A 22,191-nucleotide genomic window follows, 5' to 3' on the forward strand; every position below is an offset into this window, starting at 1 on the left:
CCCGCACACTAATCAGAGCTTCCTTTGCTTGGCACTGGTGCTAAAACGTTGCTCCTCGGTCGTTTTAACCAAGCACGGCAGATAAGACAGTGGGAATATATTGCTATTATAGTACAGTGTAAACTAAGTTTAATTTGACGTGTGGAAGTCAAATCACTTGTGTAAGGGCGGTAGATGTATTCTTTCCCATGGGGAGCGGTGGTTGCGTGGTTAGCGCGCTGAACTACGGACCCGGCCACCAGAGTTCGATTCCCGCTCACCGCCACCAGTGACGATTATCTGAACCGGTCCTGGGTCTCCTTTAGGTCGACTCGACCTGAAATGAGTACCTGGTGCAGTGTGTCGTAAACATCGCCACCCCCTCGTGTGCCGTGCCGTGCCGGTCTTCGTTGGGTGCTCGCAAACAGCACTTGCATTATGGGGTGGGCATCTTTATCTTGATTTGAAGCTTTCGTGACTTGCAAGGATTCATACTGCAAAACACAAATCGCTTTTACACCGTAGCCATTATTATTACCGAAAAAACCCAAGAGTATGAATCCTTGCAGTCATGAAAGCTTAAAATCAAAGATAAATGAAAATAACTCAATTAAATCACTGATTTTATTTATTTTCATTTATTATTTTATTTTAAAAAATGTACCTACGTGACCTTACCGAAAAAACCTAAGAGTATGGATCTTTATCTTGTATTGTTCACTTAGCCAGCTAAGGCTGGCTACGGTGTAAAAGCGACTTGTGTTTTGCACCGTGGACACCACTGATAAGTTATTGTTATCGTCATGTTTTGCAAACGACGGAGGTGTCTCCCACATTCAAGGCCCCTCCTGTGGCATCTTGCCACGAATTCAAAGAAAAGCCTCCTTCGTCTCGAATGTTCCGCTCTGTTCATGGTGATCATGAATTCTGCGTGAAACAGAAATAACAAGTGGCCCCGAAGTAAAGCAAAATTTTCAATTCACCCTTTAAGAGTCTTATGGTCTATCAATTAGTCAAATTTACAGGCGTTCTTGTCACCCCATCCGGCGGTCACATGTTGGAAAACAACCACTCTTGCATGCAACCTTTTAAATTCCAACATCCTTAAAGAGGCTCGGGGCAAATTCACGTCGCAACACAATTCAAACTCTTTTCTGTGCTCAATGTGTGTGTGTGCTCTATGTGTGTGTCTGTGTGTGTGCTCTGTGTGTGTGCTCTATGTGTGTGTCTGTGCTCAATGTGTGTGTGTGTGCTCTGTCTGTGTGTGCTCTATGTGTGTGTGTGCTGTGTGCTCAATGTGTGTGTGCTGTGTGTGCTCTATGTGTGTGTGCTCTATGTGTGTGGGTGCTGTGTGTATGTGCTATGTGTGTGGGTGCTGTGTGTGTGCTCTGTGTGTGTGTGCTCTGTGTGTGTGTGTGCTCTGTGTGTGTGCTGTGTGTGTGGGTGCTATGTGTGTGCTGTGTGTGTGTGTGTGCTCAATGTGTGTGTGTGTGCTCTATGGAGGAGGCTCGTGAAGGACGATGCTGCTACTGGGCAGTTGGAGGCAGTCGCCATCCAGCAACAACGCAGGACAGATGAACGACGCTCACAACAACGAGCGGAGCGCCGGGCGGATAAAACCCAACAAAGTTGGCACAGTAGGCGGCACAGCCGGTGGTGCATCCCACGGTCATCTCAGTCAGCCAACCCATGGCACCTGCTGGGTCTGTCCCGAGACCCTCCCTCTCAGCGAGCCTTCGACAACTTCACGTGGCCACAAAGTGCACCCAGCCTGGCACAGGCAACGTGGGGACGTCACCGTCACTTCGTGGCGAACTGTTGGGACATTGCTGCTCAATGCCCTCTCCCCTACGCAAGATGTCCGCGACGCAGCCTCCCTCCTCCTCCTCCACCGCCGCCGTCGTCGTCGTCACGACCGGGTTCGGGCTCCACCCCCAATGGCTCCGAGGAGGAGCCGTGACGACGGCGATGACGAAGGGCGATGGGGGTGGGGGAGGAGGAGGAGAGGGAAAGGGGACGCAGCTCCGCCTTGTCGGCGCCGGGAAACGCGATCGCCCGGAGCTCGGGCAGCTCCGCTCCCGGGCGGCGCGGCCTCCGCTGCTGCCCTCCCCTCTTCCTCTCACCCCCATCATCACCATCATCATCTCAACATCTCATTCAACCAGCTCCTCCTTTCATCGTCTCTTCTCCACCGCACACCACCCCGGGTCTGCTCTTGACGACGCAGTCATGGCGCGATTGGCGAACGCCTAAAGGGGGTCACGCTCGTGTTGACCCCGGGTCGCTCCGAGGGGTTGGTGGTGGTGGTGGTGAAGGTGGTGGTGGTGGTGGTGGAGGACCGGGTTCCTTTTGGACCTGGTTGGTTGAAGGTGCTGCTGGTGGACCTGACTGGCGGTGGTCCTCCTCCTGCTGCTGTTGGTGGTGGATCTCCTGGTGGATCTCCTGGTGGTGGTGGATCTCCTGGTGGTGGTGGCTGGACCTTGTGGTGGTCCTCATCCTCCTCCTGCTGCTGCTGGACCTTGTTAGTTTGAACCCGGCGGCGGTGAAAGTGCTGCCAGGTTTGGACCTCTTGTAGCTGGTAAAGTTGGTGGTGGACCCCCCTCCACCCACGAGGTCGTAGTGCTACTGCTGCTACTGCTGCTGCACTCTGCAGCACAGTCTTGTGCAGCTGCAGCACGACACTGCACCTCCTCGACATCTCGGGTTTCTTCTGGTGGACTTCCCACCGTCTTCACACCAACAACCCAATCCCCCAACACCACCATTCGTTCCTCACCATCCACCCTGGCCATGTCGTGGTCACTCAAGCTGGATGACCCCGATGAGTCGGGCCTGGTTCATGACTTCGACGCCAGTCTCTCGGGCATCGGACAAGAGCTCGGGGCCGGCGCATACAGCATGAGGTGCTCGCACAGAGAGCCCAGTCTTGTGTGTCTACTACATGTGTGTGTGTGTCTGTGTGTGTCTGTGTGTGTCAGAGAGAGAGAGAGAGGCCCTTTGTTGTCTGGTGGAAGCTTTGTCTCATCTTACATAATACAGTAGTAGTAGCCATTGGTTGTGTTGCCGTGCCGGTCACATCCCACCTCGGTCTCTCTTGTGTGAACACTACACGAGTAGGTGAATTGTAGGCTGTCATCCCCGTGTCGTTTTGTGTTTAATTACGTCTTGTTTTAGTTTGCTGATTGGTGGCTGGATGCGTGCGTGTGTGTGTGTTGTGGGTGTCGGAAGTTGTAAGTTGATGTGTTTTTTGAGTGGTATTCTGCGTTTGTTGGGGCCGGTGCATTTCTTCCTCGTCTGTGTCACTGGAGTAACGGGTTTAGAAACTGCAGTAGCAATTGGCACGCAAATGATGCAAGACGCATGGTGTCTGTGTTGTGTGTGTGTGTCACACGGTGGTACCATTGTTGGTCATTCTTGGGTTGGAAGAGAAGCGAGAGACGACGACAAGATGGAAGTATCTCTTCCTTCAACACGTGTAGCCAGACAAGCTGCCCCGTACCCTTAGAATATATATCCAGCACCAGCAGTAGGAACTTATGAGATGAATCCAGCGATAGCCGCTACCACATCCCAACTATTACACATTTACAGTCCTACATGAAGAGACACCTTGCATAGCATAAAGGATATGTTGGCCATCGGTTCTTCTATGCGGGTTTTTATGTGGAATGCACAGTGCCAATGCGGCCCTCCTCCCTCGTTGCTTTTTCCTGTGTGTGGTTGTTGTTGTGTGTGTGTGTGGTTGGGTTTGTAAGATGGTGGTGGTGCGGTGTTGATGTGTCTGTGGATGTGTGATGATGGTTGCAGAGTTGCGATTTGCCATGCTTGTTTGGCCGTTGTGTGGTCATTTGATTTGTGTGGATTTGTGGCCAGACTATGGCTTTTGTGGTGTCATGGGGGAGGGGGGGGAGATATTTGGTTCGGTGGTTGGATTTGATGTATGTACATGGTGAAAACTGTTTATATAAATGTGGTTGTGCATGTGCAGGAGATGGAAAGATTGAGACTTTGATTTAGCACCTGGAAAGAGTGCCTGGTTGCCTCTCTTTGCACGTGGATGATTATTCTCGTGTAAATGTTATTCGAGTGTGTGGCTTTGTCTTGTTAGGCGTTTTAGTTGGTATTGTGGCAGTATGATGCGTGGCGCGACTGGATATCGTGTGTTAGGTTTGTGATTGTGTGTGCTTTTTGTTTTTGTGCTACTAGGCCTGTGAAGACCGACCAGTCCCTTCGCCCTCACCTAGTTGTGTTCCCGTTCCCTGAGGCCATTTATAGGGAGCAGGGTCGGGCATGAGCCCTCCCTTCCCATGCCAGCCTCAGTGGTGGGAGATAATTGCCTTTGTTCAGATAAAAAAAACACATCGACAGCATCCCCCTGCCTCATCAGCACTTGCAGTAAAACAAATAATGTGCCAGAAAACTGGATATTAAAAAACTAAATTTAGTGACGGAAAGTTGGCAGTTAAGTCTCTTAAGCACACGTGACAGGGCTAAGTTCACCTAAAGCACTTTTATAGACGACGGAGTGAAGTCTACTCAAAGTTATACGTCAGCTTTTGTCTAAAGTGAGATGTATCTTGACTGCAGATGCCTAATTTATTTACTAAACTACTTGATGGGTGTTAATTTTGTAACAATCACTGATGGAAGTAATGCTTTTTATCAACTGCAGTTCTTATCCAATACCATAACACACAACGTCTAAAACATGGCCAAACGTTTCGTGTGTTCCCACAATTCCATGACATTTTTGACGTCTGCATATAGCCCTCTTGACCATTTGGGTTGCAGTATGTAATATGCAATTGGTAATTACTCTGGCGTGAGACTGGATATTTTCAGCATGAAATGCGATCTACAGACGTAAGATTAGTTTCATCACTCATCCGTAACAGGCAGCAGAGCGTGGGGTACACGCGGGTGCCTCTTACGTAGAGGGCTCTGGAAAAACCTGTACAGCTCTGGGAGGACATGCAGCAGCGCTTAGTAATACCGCGCAAGTGATGCACAAATGGCCCAGGAGCTGCTACCGAACATATGGCCATAGATTCGATTTAATTGAGATACCTGCACGAGTTTCATGTGCATTAACATTTAATTAAAGACGCTTGTGTAGTGGGAAAAAAATGTTGGAAACTGATTCTTTGTTTTAGCCCATCAATGGTTATATATTTTTTTAAAATTGCACTATTAATACATTTCGCAGGAGATGTTGCAGAGCATTTTAAACCGACAATTGGTTAAGAAAATATAGTTGATGTTTGTGGCCAATGCGTTGATATTCTTAACTTACTGGCATTTGTCAATCCACTGTTGAAATAAGCACACCGTGTTTGATCATACTTCACCACTCCGGTCACTGCGGTGTGAAGAGAGCCCAGAACCAATTCGGATATTACTCACACAATAATGTTGGTCATGGTTGAGAATTATACTTGGGTCACTGGGTTAAAACCACCATATGCTAACTACTGCACCACCGCTCTTCCACATATAAGTTACATCTTCAATGAGATTCCTTGTCAAATTCTGAGAGTTATTTCTTTGTTATGCGGGATTGGTCTGTCGTGTTTAAGCTGATGTCGGTCGCAATGTTTTGTTGTCCTGACCGACACTCGGATGATACAATCTCAACAGGGTTGGCGGGAATGTGGCCTTTGGCTGCCGGGATGTCCTTGAAAAGTTTTTGAGACATATCTTACGAAATCGGGTTTAAAAAAACACCTATAACCCCACATATGTTTGCAAATAGATTTAGAGTAAAGATTTTTTTAAGTACTTTTGTTAAACTGAAACGGTGAATATACTATGTACAATTTGAAACGTATGACTTGCCTTTTTCTGTGTATCCGACAAAAGATTTGTATGGTATCAGCGTTAAAAGGTGGCATGCAAGCTAGCAGGGCTCGTTACGCTCCATTGCCCGTAACCCAGGTTCAGCGTCATCGTCCACCTGATGAAATCTCCACAACCGCACACAAGATGAAAAGAATGAAGTTGCCTCACATTGTGTTCCATTACCATAATCCTTATTAACCAGACCAAGAAAAGTTGCACTTAAATGTCACGTGTTCAAAGGGTTCATTGGTATTTTCTATGTTGCTCTGCACCGACCATATTGGTTTCATGAATGCTTGTCATAACCATGAGTTTTTTCTGTGTAGCGATGTGCTGGCTCTTCCTATCTTCAAACAAGAGGACTCAACCCTTTCAAATGAGGTGGACTCCAAGCCACCCCCATTCCAGTACGTGCTGTGTGCTGCCACATCCCCTGCCGTCAAGTTGCATGATGAAACGCTAACCTACCTCAATCAAGGTAACTGGCACATCCCATAACCACCAGGCACGATAATGCTTAAAGGAGGAATTGACTTAAGAAACAAATATCTCCTGTTTTAACTTCCCCATGCCACATGTTCGGGGCTGTCTGAAATGAGTGAACCTTGGCTTATTAAAGTGAAGACTTACAAATGATTGGCAGCCACTATAATAGTACTCTATTAAGCTCAAAGCATTTGTTAAAATGTATGGGATTAATGTCACAGTGACGTCACTATATTGACAAAACGACACACATCATGATTTTAAAGTCTTCATGAAGCTTTAGACTCAACTAACACATCTGGATCATACAGGCTAGGGACACGTCTACACTCTTAAGAAATATTCGTGTTGTTTCTTTAGGCAATTCAGTATGGTTCTGTTACACATGAAATATTACGTTTCTAAGTCGAGTTATTAAACATTTACGTGATTCTTTATAAGGTGTTGAATTGCACGAAATATACTTTCTATTCGTAATTGTGTAGTCGTGTGGGTCCTGTTTGGCATTGGTCATCTGACGACCATCATTGCATGTCAGTTATGAGCGCTTAGGAAACCATAGCGCTAGTACATAACATTTACAACGTTTTAAAATGTGTTCACATGAGTCCATTCTGTGTACTATCCGTAATAATTAAAGTATGAATCAACCGGGGTCTTGCACAGTTTCTTAATGGTTCTTTTAAGACTCATAATCCTCCGCATAAACTAGTTTGAGGCATTGGTTCTTAACTGGCATATAGTTTGAAAAAGGACACCCTGACATCTGATGGCTATCTTGCATGTAACAAGTTTAATACACTTTAGGTATGCACATCAGGAAATATCCAGTTAAGTCCAGATCACTTTGGATAGAAGTGAACAGCCCAAGATGTGGAGTCATCAATCAGGATGGTGTATGCAATAGCTCACTTTGGTATGTTGAAACGTGTTCCCCACAACAGGCCAGTCTTATGAGATACGCATGCTGGATAACCGAAAAGTGGGGGAGTATCCAGAAATAAATGGCAAGTTTGTTAAGGTAAGATTTGCATATTTTTTGTAATGTGTAAGTGTATGCAGTGTCCCATGGTGAATAGATGGTTTAGAATATGGCATTCTAAAGGCAGTGACCTCTCTTTACACTCTGTGTTAAGCTTTGACTTTGTTAAGACAAAGTTCTCATTGTGTTTTACAGTTGATTTTTGTTCCATAGAAAGGGTTCTATTTTACAGGCTTGTATACGAAAATACTAGCGATTAGCAGATAAGTCACCTGAGCTGCATTCACATTTAACAAAGGTGACACCATAAATGCTCATCACTGTCTTTTAAACATATGTACTCTAAATAATGTCACATTTGTACGTGTATTGTATCACCCATGTAGATTGAATGATGGCAATTAATTGGAAAGTCAAGAGTTCAAATCTTAGTTGGGGGGTTGATTCAGCCCATCATCCATCTGGTGTCAATAAACGAAGAACCACTTTGTGGGGAGGTCACCAATGATTGTAATTTGGATAGACTCACCCCCATAATAGGAATGTGAAAGTTACATCACTGGCTCAGCTGTAAACAAGATATGTGCACCACCTCAATGCTAATTTAGGCAAGAAATCACTTTGATGGACTCTATGGATATTATTTAGTCTTTAACTCCCCAGTGATGTGCAACCAACATAGATAGTTTCATTTAAAGGATTGTATTTGGACCAGTTTCAAAGAAGACTTATGCTGATGAATAAGACGGAGCACTTGCTGTGTATTATAATATTTTAAGTTCTAAAATCAACATTGATTGTTTGATTCTAGTTGGCAATATAACATTGAACAACGCCCTGCTTTCAAATGTTGCATGTGTTGGTGCATGTGCGTGTATGTACGCATTTGTGACCTTGTTGGTACCGTGATTGAACAGAGCATAATCCGCGTGGTCTTCCACGACCGGAGACTGCAATACATGGAGCACCAGCAGCTCGAGGGCTGGAAGTGGAGCCGTCCGGGAGACCGCCTGCTTGACCTCGGTGAGAACGAGAGCAAACCTGGGGTCAATTCTATATTCACAATTTCAGGAGTATTGATAACTGAAATGGCAACTACATTGTGATTGGAAAGAATTACACGTTAATAACAATATGCTGCAGGATGAAGGCCTTTCCATGCCTTTCGTTCATGGGGTTGTCAGATATCATTCCTTAATGAATTGCCAATAACACAATTACGATGGAAATTGTCTGTGCTCCCTGCCTTCAACCCAAATTCACAGCAACAAACAACAGCCACCATTTTCCACTGTGGCAGTGATGTCAGACTAGCGCCTGTGCAAAGCTAGATGCACTTTGAGATCATGTGGAGGCTCTTTGCCAAGTCATAGGACAGACCAAGGTGTTAAAGGTTGACTTGACTGAGATGGCTGGCAGATGCGCCACCTGTGTGCTTCACCTGTGCTCCCCACTGCCAACTTTCTGTGCTTTAGCCACCCAGCACTGCTCTTTGTAAGCTTCGTTCCTGTTCCCGTTGTTGTTGTTGTTGGAGGGTGACTTACCTCCAACTGCCTATTAGCGTCCTTCGTGAACCTCCTCCACAAGTCGAGCTTGAAACAAATTCTTTGTCATTGGCAAGTCAAATCGGCTCCAAATCTGCCCATACCATGTAAGCCCATCTCTTTTCTAGCCTGTGCCATAGCCATTTATCTCCCTCAACGCAGAATAGCTTGCCGGAGGCGCTCAAGGATCTGTAAGCTTCTCAAAATATAGTTTGGTTGAACCCAGGATGAATCATAGGTAGGCCAGCCTGAATGTTTCAAGCAAGTACATGTTTTCCTAAAAGGGGTCCACGTTTCACAAACGTAGATAAGAGGGGCAGAACGTTGCCAACCCCAACTGGAAGCGGTGATAAAAATTAACTTGCAACTTTCACAATCCAACTGAGACCAGGTTATTTTAGGTTTAAATTGGGTCCTCGGTGGGTTCCCTCCATTGCAGTGGAAGCATGGCAGGTGCATCTTATGATGGCAAGCTAATGATTAGTTGCCAGGTAACCTCCATGGTATGTCCTGGTGTCAAGGACATGAGCTCACATCTGCTGTTTCATGAGTAAATCGTCCAGTAGAAGTTTTTTTCTTAGACGTGGCATGCGCTCATAATGTTGTCTGGATGCACCAAAGTCAGAACAGCGTGTTCGTTTACAGGGGCCCATGGATTGCACATAAGCCTTATTAGCCTATTACAATTGTTATTGAGCTGAACGGGCTCATGCCTTCCAGTTAAAAGGCTGAAAGGCCAATGCTTATCGCTATTCTCATGTTGTGCTGAGTGCTACCACTGGCCTATCGAGCTGGTAACCTCTCCACCTTTATAAAAAAAAACACGGAGAAAATTTAAAGATTGTGCTAGAGGTCCCAAGGGGAGAGGCATCTCTGACATCTTCTGTCCATATGGTGTAGCCAGGTTAATGAACCCCCTGACTCAGGGTTCCTCCAAAAAAACAGATCACTGTGGCTGGCCACATGACATATTTGACCGCCAGCTGGAGCTTGGGAGAATAGAAGCTTCCGTTCGTCTATTAGAATCTGGACTGGTATCACCTGAACCTCTTGAACGTAGGTCTTGTGGACTGATTGTGGATGGATAGTCCTCGACTTGGCCCTGGTTACTGTAAAACAAACTTGGAGTGGCTCTTTTGAATAAAATAATATAGGTGTGGGAGCATGACAGTGAGATTTGTAAAGCCCTAAGTACAAAGCTATTGTGGCATTTTGACTTAGAGCTTTCGTGACTGCAGGAATTACTATTCCTGCATAGAAAATAATGTTATTTTCTTTGAACCTATCTTAGTGACTTTACCGAAAGACCCAAAGAATATTATGGGATTGCTTCCACATGACCAGAGGCAAGAAATTATGTTGGGTAGTGGTTTACACTCCCACTAAAGATGAACATCAGTGGAGGGATCCAGGGAATGCTGATGAGTCATATGGCTTCTTAGACTGTGTCCCTGTTGTTTTCTAAAACTAGCGTCATGGATTGAGTCATCTTATTTTGGTGACTTTAATGCCAGAGTAGGTCATGGCGCTAGCACTTAACACTAGTGACTGCAAGTATTCTAAAATAATTTTGCGATCAGCACGGCATGGGGGGAGGCCCTCATCCAGTAGTGGATGGACAACTTAACTGCCCACATACAATTTTCATTCACCCTTGTGAGCCCTTCCAGGCTGGCCTTTTGGGTCCACACTTTAAAAAGTAGGCATAACGATCTTACACCCCTCAGAAATGTCACGAACTATCATCCTAGATCACAGTCTGATTCAAAATATTATGTCTCGTGTTGAATATCTCGTTTGCATTTAGAATTGTTTGGTCTCGTTTATACTTTTTTTGTTCACGCCTTAAGCCTGATTGTAACATTAGCAGAATAATTTGCCGATAAATTACATACATTGTAAGTGATTGCTTCTGGGATGTACAATTGAAGCATCTATTTGCAGCTTAAGAATATATTTCAATCAATGCATCGTAGTAAAAAAGTCTATTTCATGAATTTTGTTGGCATTGCATCTGAAAGTTATTTTCACTGTAAAATACCTTTTTACAGTTGTATTGTTAACGTGTGAGACATTTACTTCACGTGGATAGAACACGGAGTACTTTCCTGTAACAAATAATAGACACATTACACTCTTGTAAAATAATTGTCCATGTCTGTAAAAAAAAACACAGGCGCTTAAGTGGAAAAAGAAACACACTTTATAGATTGCATTGACCAAGCCTCACCATCTACCAGTAGATCAAACAGTGTGCTCTGTTCATTGTTAATTAGCTGATGCATGTTGTATATTTGTTATGTACAGTATGTCTATTCCTAGAATCGTAGTAATTGTGGGGTATCTTGGAATAACGTGATAATCCACAACATGGCATTGTCTCAATGTAGGCTTCTATTGGCAGTTGTCAGATTAAGTGGATGGAAAAAAGTGAATTGTTAAGTTCCTTGTGTGGTCGTCTGTGGGGAAATTAAGCAATGGAAACTGTCAAAGGTGGTTTGTTAATGGTTGGAGTGAAGCTATCATGGGTTATCTTAAAAGTATCTGTGGGCTATTACGTGTTTTTTAGGACACTCCTCAAAGGGGAATTAGTCAGAAGGCAGTATGAAATATTGAGATTCTATTAACGAGTAAATGTTTAATGTTTTCATTTGTGATTAATTCCACGCTGAGCTGCATGTGTAGGTCTATCTTTTTGGATGGAATGTCTTATGTGTAGCTTATTTAATTGTTATTAATTTTATAATAAATGCGCTTATTAAAATATAAATAAATAATGTGTACATGTTGTTCAGGTTAATGGTAGTATGGGTAGGGTAGTATGGATAGTATCTATTTTCGAAGTATGTATATACATTTTTATCCATTCTGTTGATTTAACCCCCCAAAAAAGTAGTGCTAATGTCAACAACAAAGTGAATTGGAAACCTGGCAACTGTGACAGAAATCTGCAGGATGAAGCCACTTGCTTTGTCACGTTAAACGAATGCGCGACCATCTTGTGTGCTTCACGAGGGAGCTTATGCGTTTGCGCCATGTGGGGTGGACACTGCGTGCAGACGTCCCGCTGTCAGTGGGCATCATTGACCCGCGGACAAACCCCTCCCAGCTGAACACCATCGAGTTCCTTTGGGAGCCCTCCAAACGCACGTCGGCTTTCATTCAGGTATGACGTGCGCTGCTTGCTTAGCGAAAGCAAATTTCCGTGTTTGCTGCGGGTTAGGTAAACACGGGCTGGAGGATTGGTGTACAACTGAAGGGGGATGTGCGAAACCCTTCTGTTTTGACGATGCAAAATTTTCTTCCACTTGCTAAAATTGGTGGCCTTGCATGGATGTATTTATTTATGCACTATTCCCACTCTGTCTTGTAATCACTGTCTGACAGCGCTCCAGTTGTCTGCTGCACATGTGGTGTGAAGCTTATGATAAATGCAAAATTTGATTCAAAAGACCAGGTGTATTGTGAACAGCAAAATAGCTGACTAGAATTTATCATTAAATGGATTAACTTGCAGGCAGTCCCTGGGTTACGAAGGGTTAGGTTTCCGAGAAATATCCGTAACCCGAATTTTCTGTATGATGGAAACTGAACAATTTTCCCATAAAATGAAGATAAAATCCCATAGCCGGAAATAGTTGTGCCTCCCCTACCGTTCCCTCGTCCTGTCGTCCGTTTTCTATCGCTACGTGTATCGTATCGCATCGCTGTACATGTGCTCTGCACTTTCTATGATTCTTTCATTTCATCGAATATATACCCTAACACTACCCATCATTAAACTAATGGAACAGAAAGCAGTCACTTCCGAATGTTTACCATGCTTTCGGCTAGGCCTAGACTTCACATACATGCATACACACACGTACACACACAAAGGTGGAGTAGGCTTGTCTACACACAAACACACATAGATACACACAGTACATGCTGTACAGAAAACAATGATGTCATGTGACAAAAAGAAAACAATTACATAACACTACAAACAATTCCATTTTCCTTAATCCTAGTGAAGCTCGGGTTCGGTGAAGGTGGGGCTTACGCCTCACGGAAGGCGGCCCGCCTTAGCGCTCGCTCCGCGGGATTCATCCGCAACCTCACCGCGTTGCACTACTTGCACTTATGTAACTAACGCAGACATTTCCGCATATAGATTTATTTTTACATGATTTATGGGAGCATTTCTTTAAAGTCGGATTTCCGTAAGTCAGGTCTTCCGTAACCGGGGAACTGCCTGAAGCTTTCGTGACTGCAGGAATCCATACTCTTTGGTTCTTTCGGTAAAGTCACGTAGGTAGAAAAAAAAAAATATCACGACATTTCGATCGCAACACAAGCGGTCGTCTTCTGCTGGATTATTTTTTCCGCCTGAGGACGACTGCTTGTGTTGCGATGGAAACGTCGTGATATATTAATTTTTTATTTATTTTATTTTTCTACCTACGTGACTTTACCGAAAGAACCAAAGAGTAAATATTAATTCTAGATTTTAAGCTTCCGTGACTGCAAGGATTCATACTCTCTGGTTTTTTCGGTAAAGTCACGTAGGTAAAAATAAATATAACATAAAAATAATAAATGAAAATAAATCAATTAATTGATTTCTTTTCATTTATTATTATTATTTTATTTGTATTTTTACCTATGTGACTTTACCGTTAAAACCTAAGAGTAGTAAATATTAAGAGTGCAGCTTTTGTGAAAAATCTACAGCATTGGATAGGACAGCTCATGCACATTTGCAGTGATTCATTCACCCACGTGCTGTAGAAATTTCCTGCAAACGTCTCATTGGAGCATGCTGGATGCGGCGTGTAGGGGAGCGATTAAATGTTTAAATGTGTCGGTGCCAGGTTCACTGCATTAGTACGGAGTTTACCCCCCGCAAGCACGGCGGTGAGAAAGGCGTCCCATTCCGGATTCAGCTCGACACCTTCAAGCAGAACGAACACGCGGAGTACACGGAGCACCTACACTCGGCCAGCTGCCAGATCAAAGTGTTCAAGGTATGTACACCAGAGACTGCTGCGATATGCCAGCAGTTGTCACATTGGCACTTTAATGCCTAGTTTTCCACAGCTGGAGGAAAGAGTGCAGGTACGACGCTCGCTTAAGGGCGGGCTCCAAGAGTCCTTGAACCCACAGCAGCTCAGCCTGCCTGAACTTTACATTACAGACTCTGGCCTCTGAGTTCCCTGCTTTACCCATGTTGCACGCTTGTAGCTGGGTTGACCTCAGAACCAGTCGTGATGTCACATGGTCAATGTGGAAGCAAGACGTACTGTGATGCGACTCTCCCAGATGAACTTCCAAGCCGTCTCGGCACTAAAAACCGCACTTCATGAAATTCTTAAGACTATTTGGGGTTGAAATAGTCTAATCTAACCAATGAATATGCTAATCACAGAAGAAGGTCGGGTGGAGAGGGTGTGTGGGAGGGGTAAAGTCCACAAATCCCCATGCTGCATCGGAACATGGCCAAGATTCTGGGCTGGTGCTGGGCTTTATTTGATCTGCAGTCATTTTCATACTTGACACTTGTCTCAAATACTCCTATGTACTTCATGAGGTGCAATATAAACAGTAATTGATGATGAATGCCTGGTTCATAATAGTCGTAGAGACTCCGCATGAAAGAGACATTTTTTTAATTCTATTCTTTGAAAGATTTTTTCAGACCGAAAGCTCTGCTTGCCTTGTTTCAGCTGTCAAAATACATTATGATTAACAAATTAACACTGTTGAATGCCCACTGCTGTTGTGTTGTTTGTAGCCTAAAGGAGCAGACCGAAAGCAAAAGACGGACAGAGAGAAGATGGACAAACGCAACCCGCCCGAGAAGGAGAAATACCAGCCCTCGTATGATACGACCATCCTGGCGGAGGTAACTGTGCAGTGTGATCAGATTTTTTGCGTGCCTCTTGAACCGTCTCCAGGACTGATTCATAGCACCGCTATTCAGTGCAGTTTCATTCACCAATTCATGAATGCTAATAAGAGCAGTGTTTTATGCTACCTTGTTATTGTGTCAAGTTAGTATTCTCTTGCTCAATCAGCAATAGAGACGCCCATCTCTGCTGACAGTAGTAAGCCTGTGGTAGAAATACCATAGTTGTATGGCAGGATGACAAAACGGCTTGAAAAAATTGTTTTATTCATATAATTACCACAACTTAAGCAATTTCTTTACAATTAATTTTTACTGAGACCGATCAATGTATTAACGTTTGCACAGTTGTATATTATGGAGTAAAATTTTTATTTTATTGCATTGAAATTAAATACGCGAATCTGCGACAGTGTTCGCCGTGGCCTGACAACTGCTACGTCAGCTCGAGTCCGACGGACACACCAGCCTTCACGCCCGCCCACTCCACCACCTTCTCGGTCACGGAGAGGTGAGGAACCCACTCGCTGCATCCTTCTTCCCCGCCGCCAGTCTCCTATAAAACCCCCCACCCGTTCCCTTGCCCCATCTCAACTTTTCCTTCCCCAACCCAGCTGCGGGCTCATCTCGACTCGCTCCTCTTTTTTTTTACCTGGAGCTTTCCCCTCTCGCTGCGTGCTCTTCCTCGTCCTAGTTCTCCTCTTCATCCGAGTTTTCCCCTCTCCTCCCTGCTTGCTTTGCTCAGCTTTTTTTAGTCCTTTTACAACTCGTCTATCCCCTTGTGTATTTGTGTACTGCAGCTGTAAAGGCAAAGAAAGGTAATGTTTTGTATTACACAGTTCAGCTCTGCTTATTCTCCATCATCATCTGCCATTTTTTTTGTCCAATTAACAGGGAGATAATAACGAGGTTCAGTATAATTGGATTATTTGGGAGTTTAAGCCACTTTTACATTGGTGGTCATCATTGGCCGCGATGTACTCTCGACGAAGGCATCCCTACATCATCTCCATCCATCGTGGACTTGTGCATGACCACACCTGTAAACATTTTGGCAATTAAATGCTACACGATAATTGCCTGATGATGCTGGATATAATTACCAGTGAAACATCGTATTCAAATTGTACATATTGTGGATTTACTCTCCAACACACCAGTGGGTTGAAGTAGTAACTAATTGGCGCGTTGTTTACGTGGCAAACCTTACTGGCTGTGTCGGGTGGTGGAGGGTTACGACACATTTATACTTCATAGGACCTCCTTTGACAGTGCTAAAATATGAGAATAGGTTTTCCCCTTTTTTCTGGCAACAAAACAGTTGTGTTAAGATGTTAAAACACCACACGGTTTCAGTTTGGTGTTTTAACATCTTAACACCTGTTTTGTTGCCAGAAAAAAGGGGAAAACTTATTCTCACATTTATACTTACGCGATCTAACCCAAAAACCTTTATTTTGAATAATATTGGTCGCGAAAGCCTACGTGTTAAACCAAATTACAGTACGTTAAGCACAGTATTATCGTGTACCATTTCATTACTTGAGTTATTGTAGCCATTAAGACCGAACAGACTATAATTGGGTGGCTGCCTTGCCAGGTAAGTAACCTGATCAACTCACACTTACCACGAGTAAAGTATGATCACCCCACCTTGTCTGACCATTGCAGGAGTATTCTAGTTTCCTTTGACGTCATACTCTGCTTACCTTGCGAATATTTTCAAATATCTTGAGCACTGTTGTGTTATGGACAGCGTATGTGTTGATTGTTCCATTGGGCTTGTTTCCTCTTAGCAACTCGCCTTCACCAACGCACCAAGTGGAGCAAGTGTTGGTTGTCCCTCCTCCGCTCGTGGATGTAAGTGTATGAAGAGGTCCACGTGCTGCTGTGTTGCTTTATCCTGATGTGAAAACATTTCGTGACCGTGCACGTGTGGCAGGCCCACGGCTGGGTTATCCAACGCTTTGGATGCACAGGGTTCGTGGATCGCATAGATGTCCGAAACTCCCAAATCCCGCTGCATCACAAGATGGCCAGGAGTCCCTAGTACAGAAATCTGGCTTCGTCGACTTGCTGCACACGTTTGCGTGTCATTCTGGCATGTGTGTGGCTGGTTTCGTTGGGGCATTCTGATTTTATCCCACAATATAAAATACCGAAAATCCCAATGTAGGACTATCTCGGAAAATGTCCGGAGACTCGGCAAGTTTTTGTTGGATAAATAAATTGTTGATACATTTTTGATTTTGTATTTAGGTACAATGTGTTTTAGTCACTTTGTGTTAGGTTTTTCTAAAATTGGAATGTTAATTTGTATTTTACACTCATAACAACACTTTGTTGTCAATATTTGACATTGTTGGAGAACAGTGCTTTTGCCCTGATGTGTCTCATTGATTTCTCTCACTGGGCTGCTACATCTCTATTTATTGCTGCCATGCCTTTAATTTGCTCTACACACTGATTCACTCTCACCTCCTGCTCCCCATTCAGCCATGCAGCTCTTCCCAGCGGCTGTTGTTCAACGCCACAATTAAGGAGACGAGCCAGTGGCTGCTACAGAACCGATTTTCTCAGTTCAGTAGGCTCCTGAGCAACTTCTCCGGTGAGTGGGTGTGCAGCCACTGCTATATTTAAATCTAGACTGAAGACTCATTTCTTCAGAACTGCTTTTCGTGTTTACTTTGTTGTCCTTCCCCCACGCCTCCGATTAGCACGGTTGGCTACGTACGGTGTGAAAGAAGTCCAACATACATACATACAAAATTTCGATTTAAAGCTTTCGTGACTGCAGGGATTTATCTTTTTGGTTCTTTCGGTAAAGTCACGTAGAAGGGAAATAATAAAAATTAAACATAATAAAATAACATAATAAAAAGACGCTGTCTTTCCGACAGCCCTGTTCTTCACCTGAGGACGGCTGCTTGCGTTGTGGCCGAAACGTCGTGAGAATTTTATTTTATTATGTTTTATTTTTATTATTTTATTATTTCCCTTCTACGTGACTTTACCCAAAGAACCAAGAAGATACATACATACTATCGACGCATTGCTTGCCGTTTCAAAGGGTAGAACGAGAGCTGTAGGGTGACTTAGAAGAACCCTGCTCATTCATCCTGTCCACGAAGAACCAGATCCAAGCGTTGAACTTCGCGTGCTTCGGGCTGCAGTTATGACTTGCCCAGTGATTTATTTTTGTGAATGGTTGACGTTTTTTCGATCGTTACATTACTGTTGCCATGGCAGTAACGGTTGTGGCATCAGCCCAAGCTGCATTGTTTTCCGGACGTGAACAAGTTGAGCGTTGCTTGTCCCTTGTGTTGCCCAGGGGCCGACTTGCTGAAGCTGACCCGTGATGACCTCATTCAGATATGCGGAGCCGCAGACGGGATTCGGTTATTCAACGCGCTCAAGGGAAAGTGAGTGCGCAGAGTGGCATTTCACTGGACTCGTCACTGTCACCCATTCACGTTGGAGCTTGAAAATAATAAAAAGCAATTGACAGCTCTTTATCTATCTGCTGCTGGGTGATTGCCTCCTCGCAGCATGTCGATCGTGAAGGTTGTTTGATCGTACCTCACTACACTGTTCAGCGCAACCCAGGACTTGTTCCGATATCACTTGTCACTGACGTTAGCGGCAGTCGGGAATCACGTTCAGGTCACCGCGTTCATAGTGCAGTTTGCTAACCACCGTCACCACCACTCCATGCTGTGCATCATTGAGGGGTGTCCTGGAAAAAGTTGATGAGCCACGTAGATTTTTCAAATAGAACACTTTGCAATTCACTTTTGATAGTTTATATTGTATCGTATCCACGCAGGTTTTTGCACAGTTAACTTAGTAATTGACTGTTTTATCCATTAAACAATCAAATAAATCCATTAATTTTTAATGTACACAGGTGCGGGAAACCACAGACAACGACAAAGGCAGCCAGAAGCTGTGCCAACAATTGCCCAATTTTTGTAGCCCGAAATTGGAATGTTTAGCCAACTTCATTGAGTGCTTATAATCTGCATACTCTCAACGATATCCTACCCTTCCTGGACAACAATGAGATTTCGTGGATGATCTATTTTTTTACCAGGACTACTCTCAATTTGTCTATAAATCGCTGCTGCATCTCTTAGAGATCACATTCTTTTAGGTTCAGTACAATTTAGTTGCATTTATGCATGGGACAAACATAGACTTTTCTCATTTGTATGTTGATTCGTGTTGCAGAGCTGTAAGACCTCGGATGACGATCTATGTCTGCCAAGAATCCCAGCAAGGTAAGCAAAACTGGTCTCTTAACATACCACGGACCAGTCAACAACACCGGCTGATTTTGTTTGCTAATTAATGTCCAATGTAACCCTGCTTATTAGTAAGCTACATTAAAGGGAGAGAGCGGAGTCTGCGTGGTTTGGAATTGCGTTGAGCTGCTTGTATCTCCCCTATGGCTCTCTCCACGCAGTGTACCATGCAATATACCTGGATGAGTTGACAGCGATGGAACTGTCGGAGAAAATTGCCCAGCTCTTCAACATTTCCCCGCACCAGATTAGCCAGATCTACCGGCAGGGGCCCACAGGCATCCACGTCATCGTCAGCGACGAGGTGAGATACCTGACAAATGTCTGCTATGGTGGTGGTGAAGCTGTCGGCTGAGTACAGCGTTGCAGTCGCTGTTAAAAACGCACACCGTTTTAAACACACATTGGGCCACCGAGGTTTAACTCCTGCTTTGTAGGAGCCCTTCACATGGTTGGTTTACAATTGGAATAATCGTGACATTTAAAAAAAAAGATTTTCTGTGAATAATTTGTTTGTACGAGTTTTTTTTTACGTCTTGTTCTGCCTCAACTGTTCAGTTCGTATTTATGCGATTCTTATGCACAATTTTCATGACTATAACGATCAATATATCTTGCTTTAACAACTGAGTCGGTCATTCTGTACCTATGCAGGAGATAGGGATGGTGATTCCAACAAGCTTTTGCACATACTTGAAAAAGGCCATGATCCACTTGTGAATTTTTAAAGGGATTTTTGTTGCCAGCATTTGTCAACAGAAATGCATTCACTATAGGCAACCTTGGCAACTTGGTATGTCAATGCAACAGAGTTAACGAGTTTCCAATAGCCAATGAAAATCGAGTTTGTTCAGAGTGTGATTGAACGCTTTATGGGCTACAAACTGCAACCTCGGGCAGTGACCTCAATTACTTTCATCTGACTGGAATTCACTATCACAGTTTCCTGCTACGAGGATTTTGGGCAACTCGTTTTTGAAATGTATAAAACGATGCAGCTACTATTGCTGGTGATGATTGCCAGCAACAATTGTCCTGAAATATTCCTCGTGTATCGTCGCCTTTTCATTTGAACTGAGATCTCATTGAAGCATCTTGCGGACATCTTACAATGCGCGTATAATGAGGAGACGATGCTTCATTATCGGCTTTCATGATCGCTGTCATTTGTCATTATTCTAAGTCATCGTGTTATTTACCATCGCCTGTCAAAAGCCTGACTTCCCACCTGGATTGAGTTACTTTAATGACAGCTTTGCTTGCATATTCAGTGACAACTTCAGTTAAAGTTTTTGTTTGTTCTTACCAATGCATAGGTGTCGGCAAGGGTGCTGTGATGGTGATGTCTACCTTTTTAATCAAATGATTTGCTTTTTTTTAAACAGATGATTGCCAACTTTCCTGAAGAGTCGTGTTTTGTGATCAGCACACTGAAAGGTAAGGATGGTCTAATCAGCATTTGTTGGTAAGCTTTACAGTCTTGTATTATTTAATAAATGGTGTGTGCGTGGTCATGTATGGGGTTGTAACCATGTATCTTGTAAAGTCACTTCTTAAGCTCGTGATAGATGCATCAAAAGTTATGTGTACTAGTTAGATACATTTTAATTTCTATCGTGTGTCAAGAGTAAGAGATGCTGCCGTGGTGTCAGAGTTGGTGCACTGAACTTGCAGTCCTTAGGCCGCTGGTTCATTCTCCTGGCACCGACGGTTGTAACAATAGGGAACATTTCTACCCATCAGTATAAATTGGTGCACCCACATTTTATTGGCGGTTTGTGTGTGGTAAAGTGGGTACGACCGCCTCTTTCAAAATACCATTTCAGACAGGCTCTCTAGCTCTCTCAAGTGGAGGCCTTTTCACCAGCATTGCTTTGAGCAAAGCAACTTTTCAATCAGTTGGACGAAATTCTACAGCCTCAGGAAATGCATGTGCGTTGCATGAACACACTCATAGCTGCGGAGGTGGCTTCCTGTTGCGTCTCTCCACAGCTGAAAACAATGAAGGCTACCACATCGTGTTGAAGTGAGGAGGCGCTGCTGCAGCATGAGGAGGAGGAGGTGGTGGGGCAGGTGGGGGGACTTCCTGACACATGGCTGCGAGACAAGAGAAGCAACCATCGTCTTGCAGTGACGAGTTTCGTAGCATTCAGTCCCGTACTCACCCTGAAGAGAGAGAGAGATCCGTCCATGCGTACACTTAGCGCGTGAAGCCGTGAAAGGCGCGCACTGCCGCGAGAGGACACACAGAATCATTCCACAGTGGAGAAGGCCAAGCCTCTGATGTGTCCGAGCTTGCGCCGGTCTTCCTTGGAAGCGCGCTTGGCCTTTCCGCTTGCAGAGAGCTCCAGAGTGCTATGCAGTGCAGTGACACCTTGCAAGCCAGGATAAACTGAAGTTCAGAACCCAACGACTCGTGTAGGGGTGGATAGGAGATCAGGGTTAGGCGAGGGAGGGGAGGGTGAGGAGGTAAGGAGGGGGCTATACATCGGAAAGAATGTTTGGATGTTTTATTTTTACGCCTTCTGCCACATTTCAGCCTATTTCCTTGGTCACCTTGGTTGGTAAGCATAGTGATACAATGGGGGCATTTGGAGGAATACAAGATCAATGGCTATGATTATGTTGGGGCACATGTCGGACTTGTAATTTCAAGTCTTCCCTTTGCTAATATTATGTCTCACTGTTCACTCTTTGTGCATACACCGAGAGAGAGAGTGTGGGAAGATACCCGATGCCTTTTTAAAATTCTGCACAACCTTCAATGTGTTGCCACAATGATGGTTATTGTTCTGGTATTCCACATCATCAGTGCCTTAATTATGTCATTTTGCTTAAACCGCAACACATTTAGGGGAATCAGGAGTATTCTTTTAAACCCACGTTAGTGGCTACACTATCGTCACAAAATACTGTTTAAATGCACTATCTTTTGTAACATTCCAGACTTTTGCCCAGTCTGACTGATGGTTAAGCTTGTGTACTTGTGGGTACATTTGTTTGTTTTAGAGGGTTTAAAATACCGAAAAGAGCCCTTAAAAACCCCTGTACCTTGCATCTTGATTTCATGCACAACCACGACAAACCCTGTGTACTTGACGTAACAGCCCCTTTTTTTTCAAGTTATGAGTGCAAGTCTGGTGTGCAAATAAATGCAGGCATGTTTTA

At 44.2% G+C, this 22,191-nt stretch overlaps 1 protein-coding gene across 1 annotated transcript; it reads left to right on the forward strand.

Moving 5' to 3' along the window:
- Positions 1-1,987: 1,987 nt before the first annotated feature.
- LOC144728383 (transcription factor CP2-like) lies at positions 1,988-22,191 on the forward strand. Its single transcript, XM_078607783.1, has 15 exons — positions 1,988-2,882; positions 6,144-6,295; positions 7,248-7,324; positions 8,203-8,308; positions 11,889-11,995; positions 13,686-13,838; positions 14,606-14,716; positions 15,133-15,230; positions 16,516-16,579; positions 17,216-17,327; positions 18,051-18,141; positions 18,950-18,999; positions 19,185-19,327; positions 20,409-20,460; positions 21,016-22,191. Exons 1-15 carry the CDS (start codon positions 2,770-2,772, stop codon positions 21,051-21,053), a joined length of 1,467 nt encoding a protein of 488 aa, XP_078463909.1. The 5' UTR covers positions 1,988-2,769; the 3' UTR covers positions 21,054-22,191.

The sequence above is a fragment of the Lampetra planeri genome, chromosome 2 (assembly GCF_965212315.1).
Source record: "Lampetra planeri chromosome 2, kcLamPlan1.2.h2, whole genome shotgun sequence".
Classification (NCBI taxonomy): Eukaryota; Metazoa; Chordata; class Hyperoartia; order Petromyzontiformes; family Petromyzontidae; genus Lampetra; species Lampetra planeri.

Coding starts and splice junctions, on each gene's coding strand:
- LOC144728383 (XM_078607783.1), top strand. CDS start 2,770: ATGTCGTGGTCACTCAAGCTGGATGACCCCGATGAGTCGGGCCTGGTT. Junction 15,231..16,515: donor ACCTTCTCGGTCACGGAGAG/GTGAGGAACCCA, acceptor GTTTCCTCTTAG/CAACTCGCCTTCACCAACGC. Junction 20,461..21,015: donor TGTGATCAGCACACTGAAAG/GTAAGGATGGTC, acceptor GTCTCTCCACAG/CTGAAAACAATGAAGGCTAC.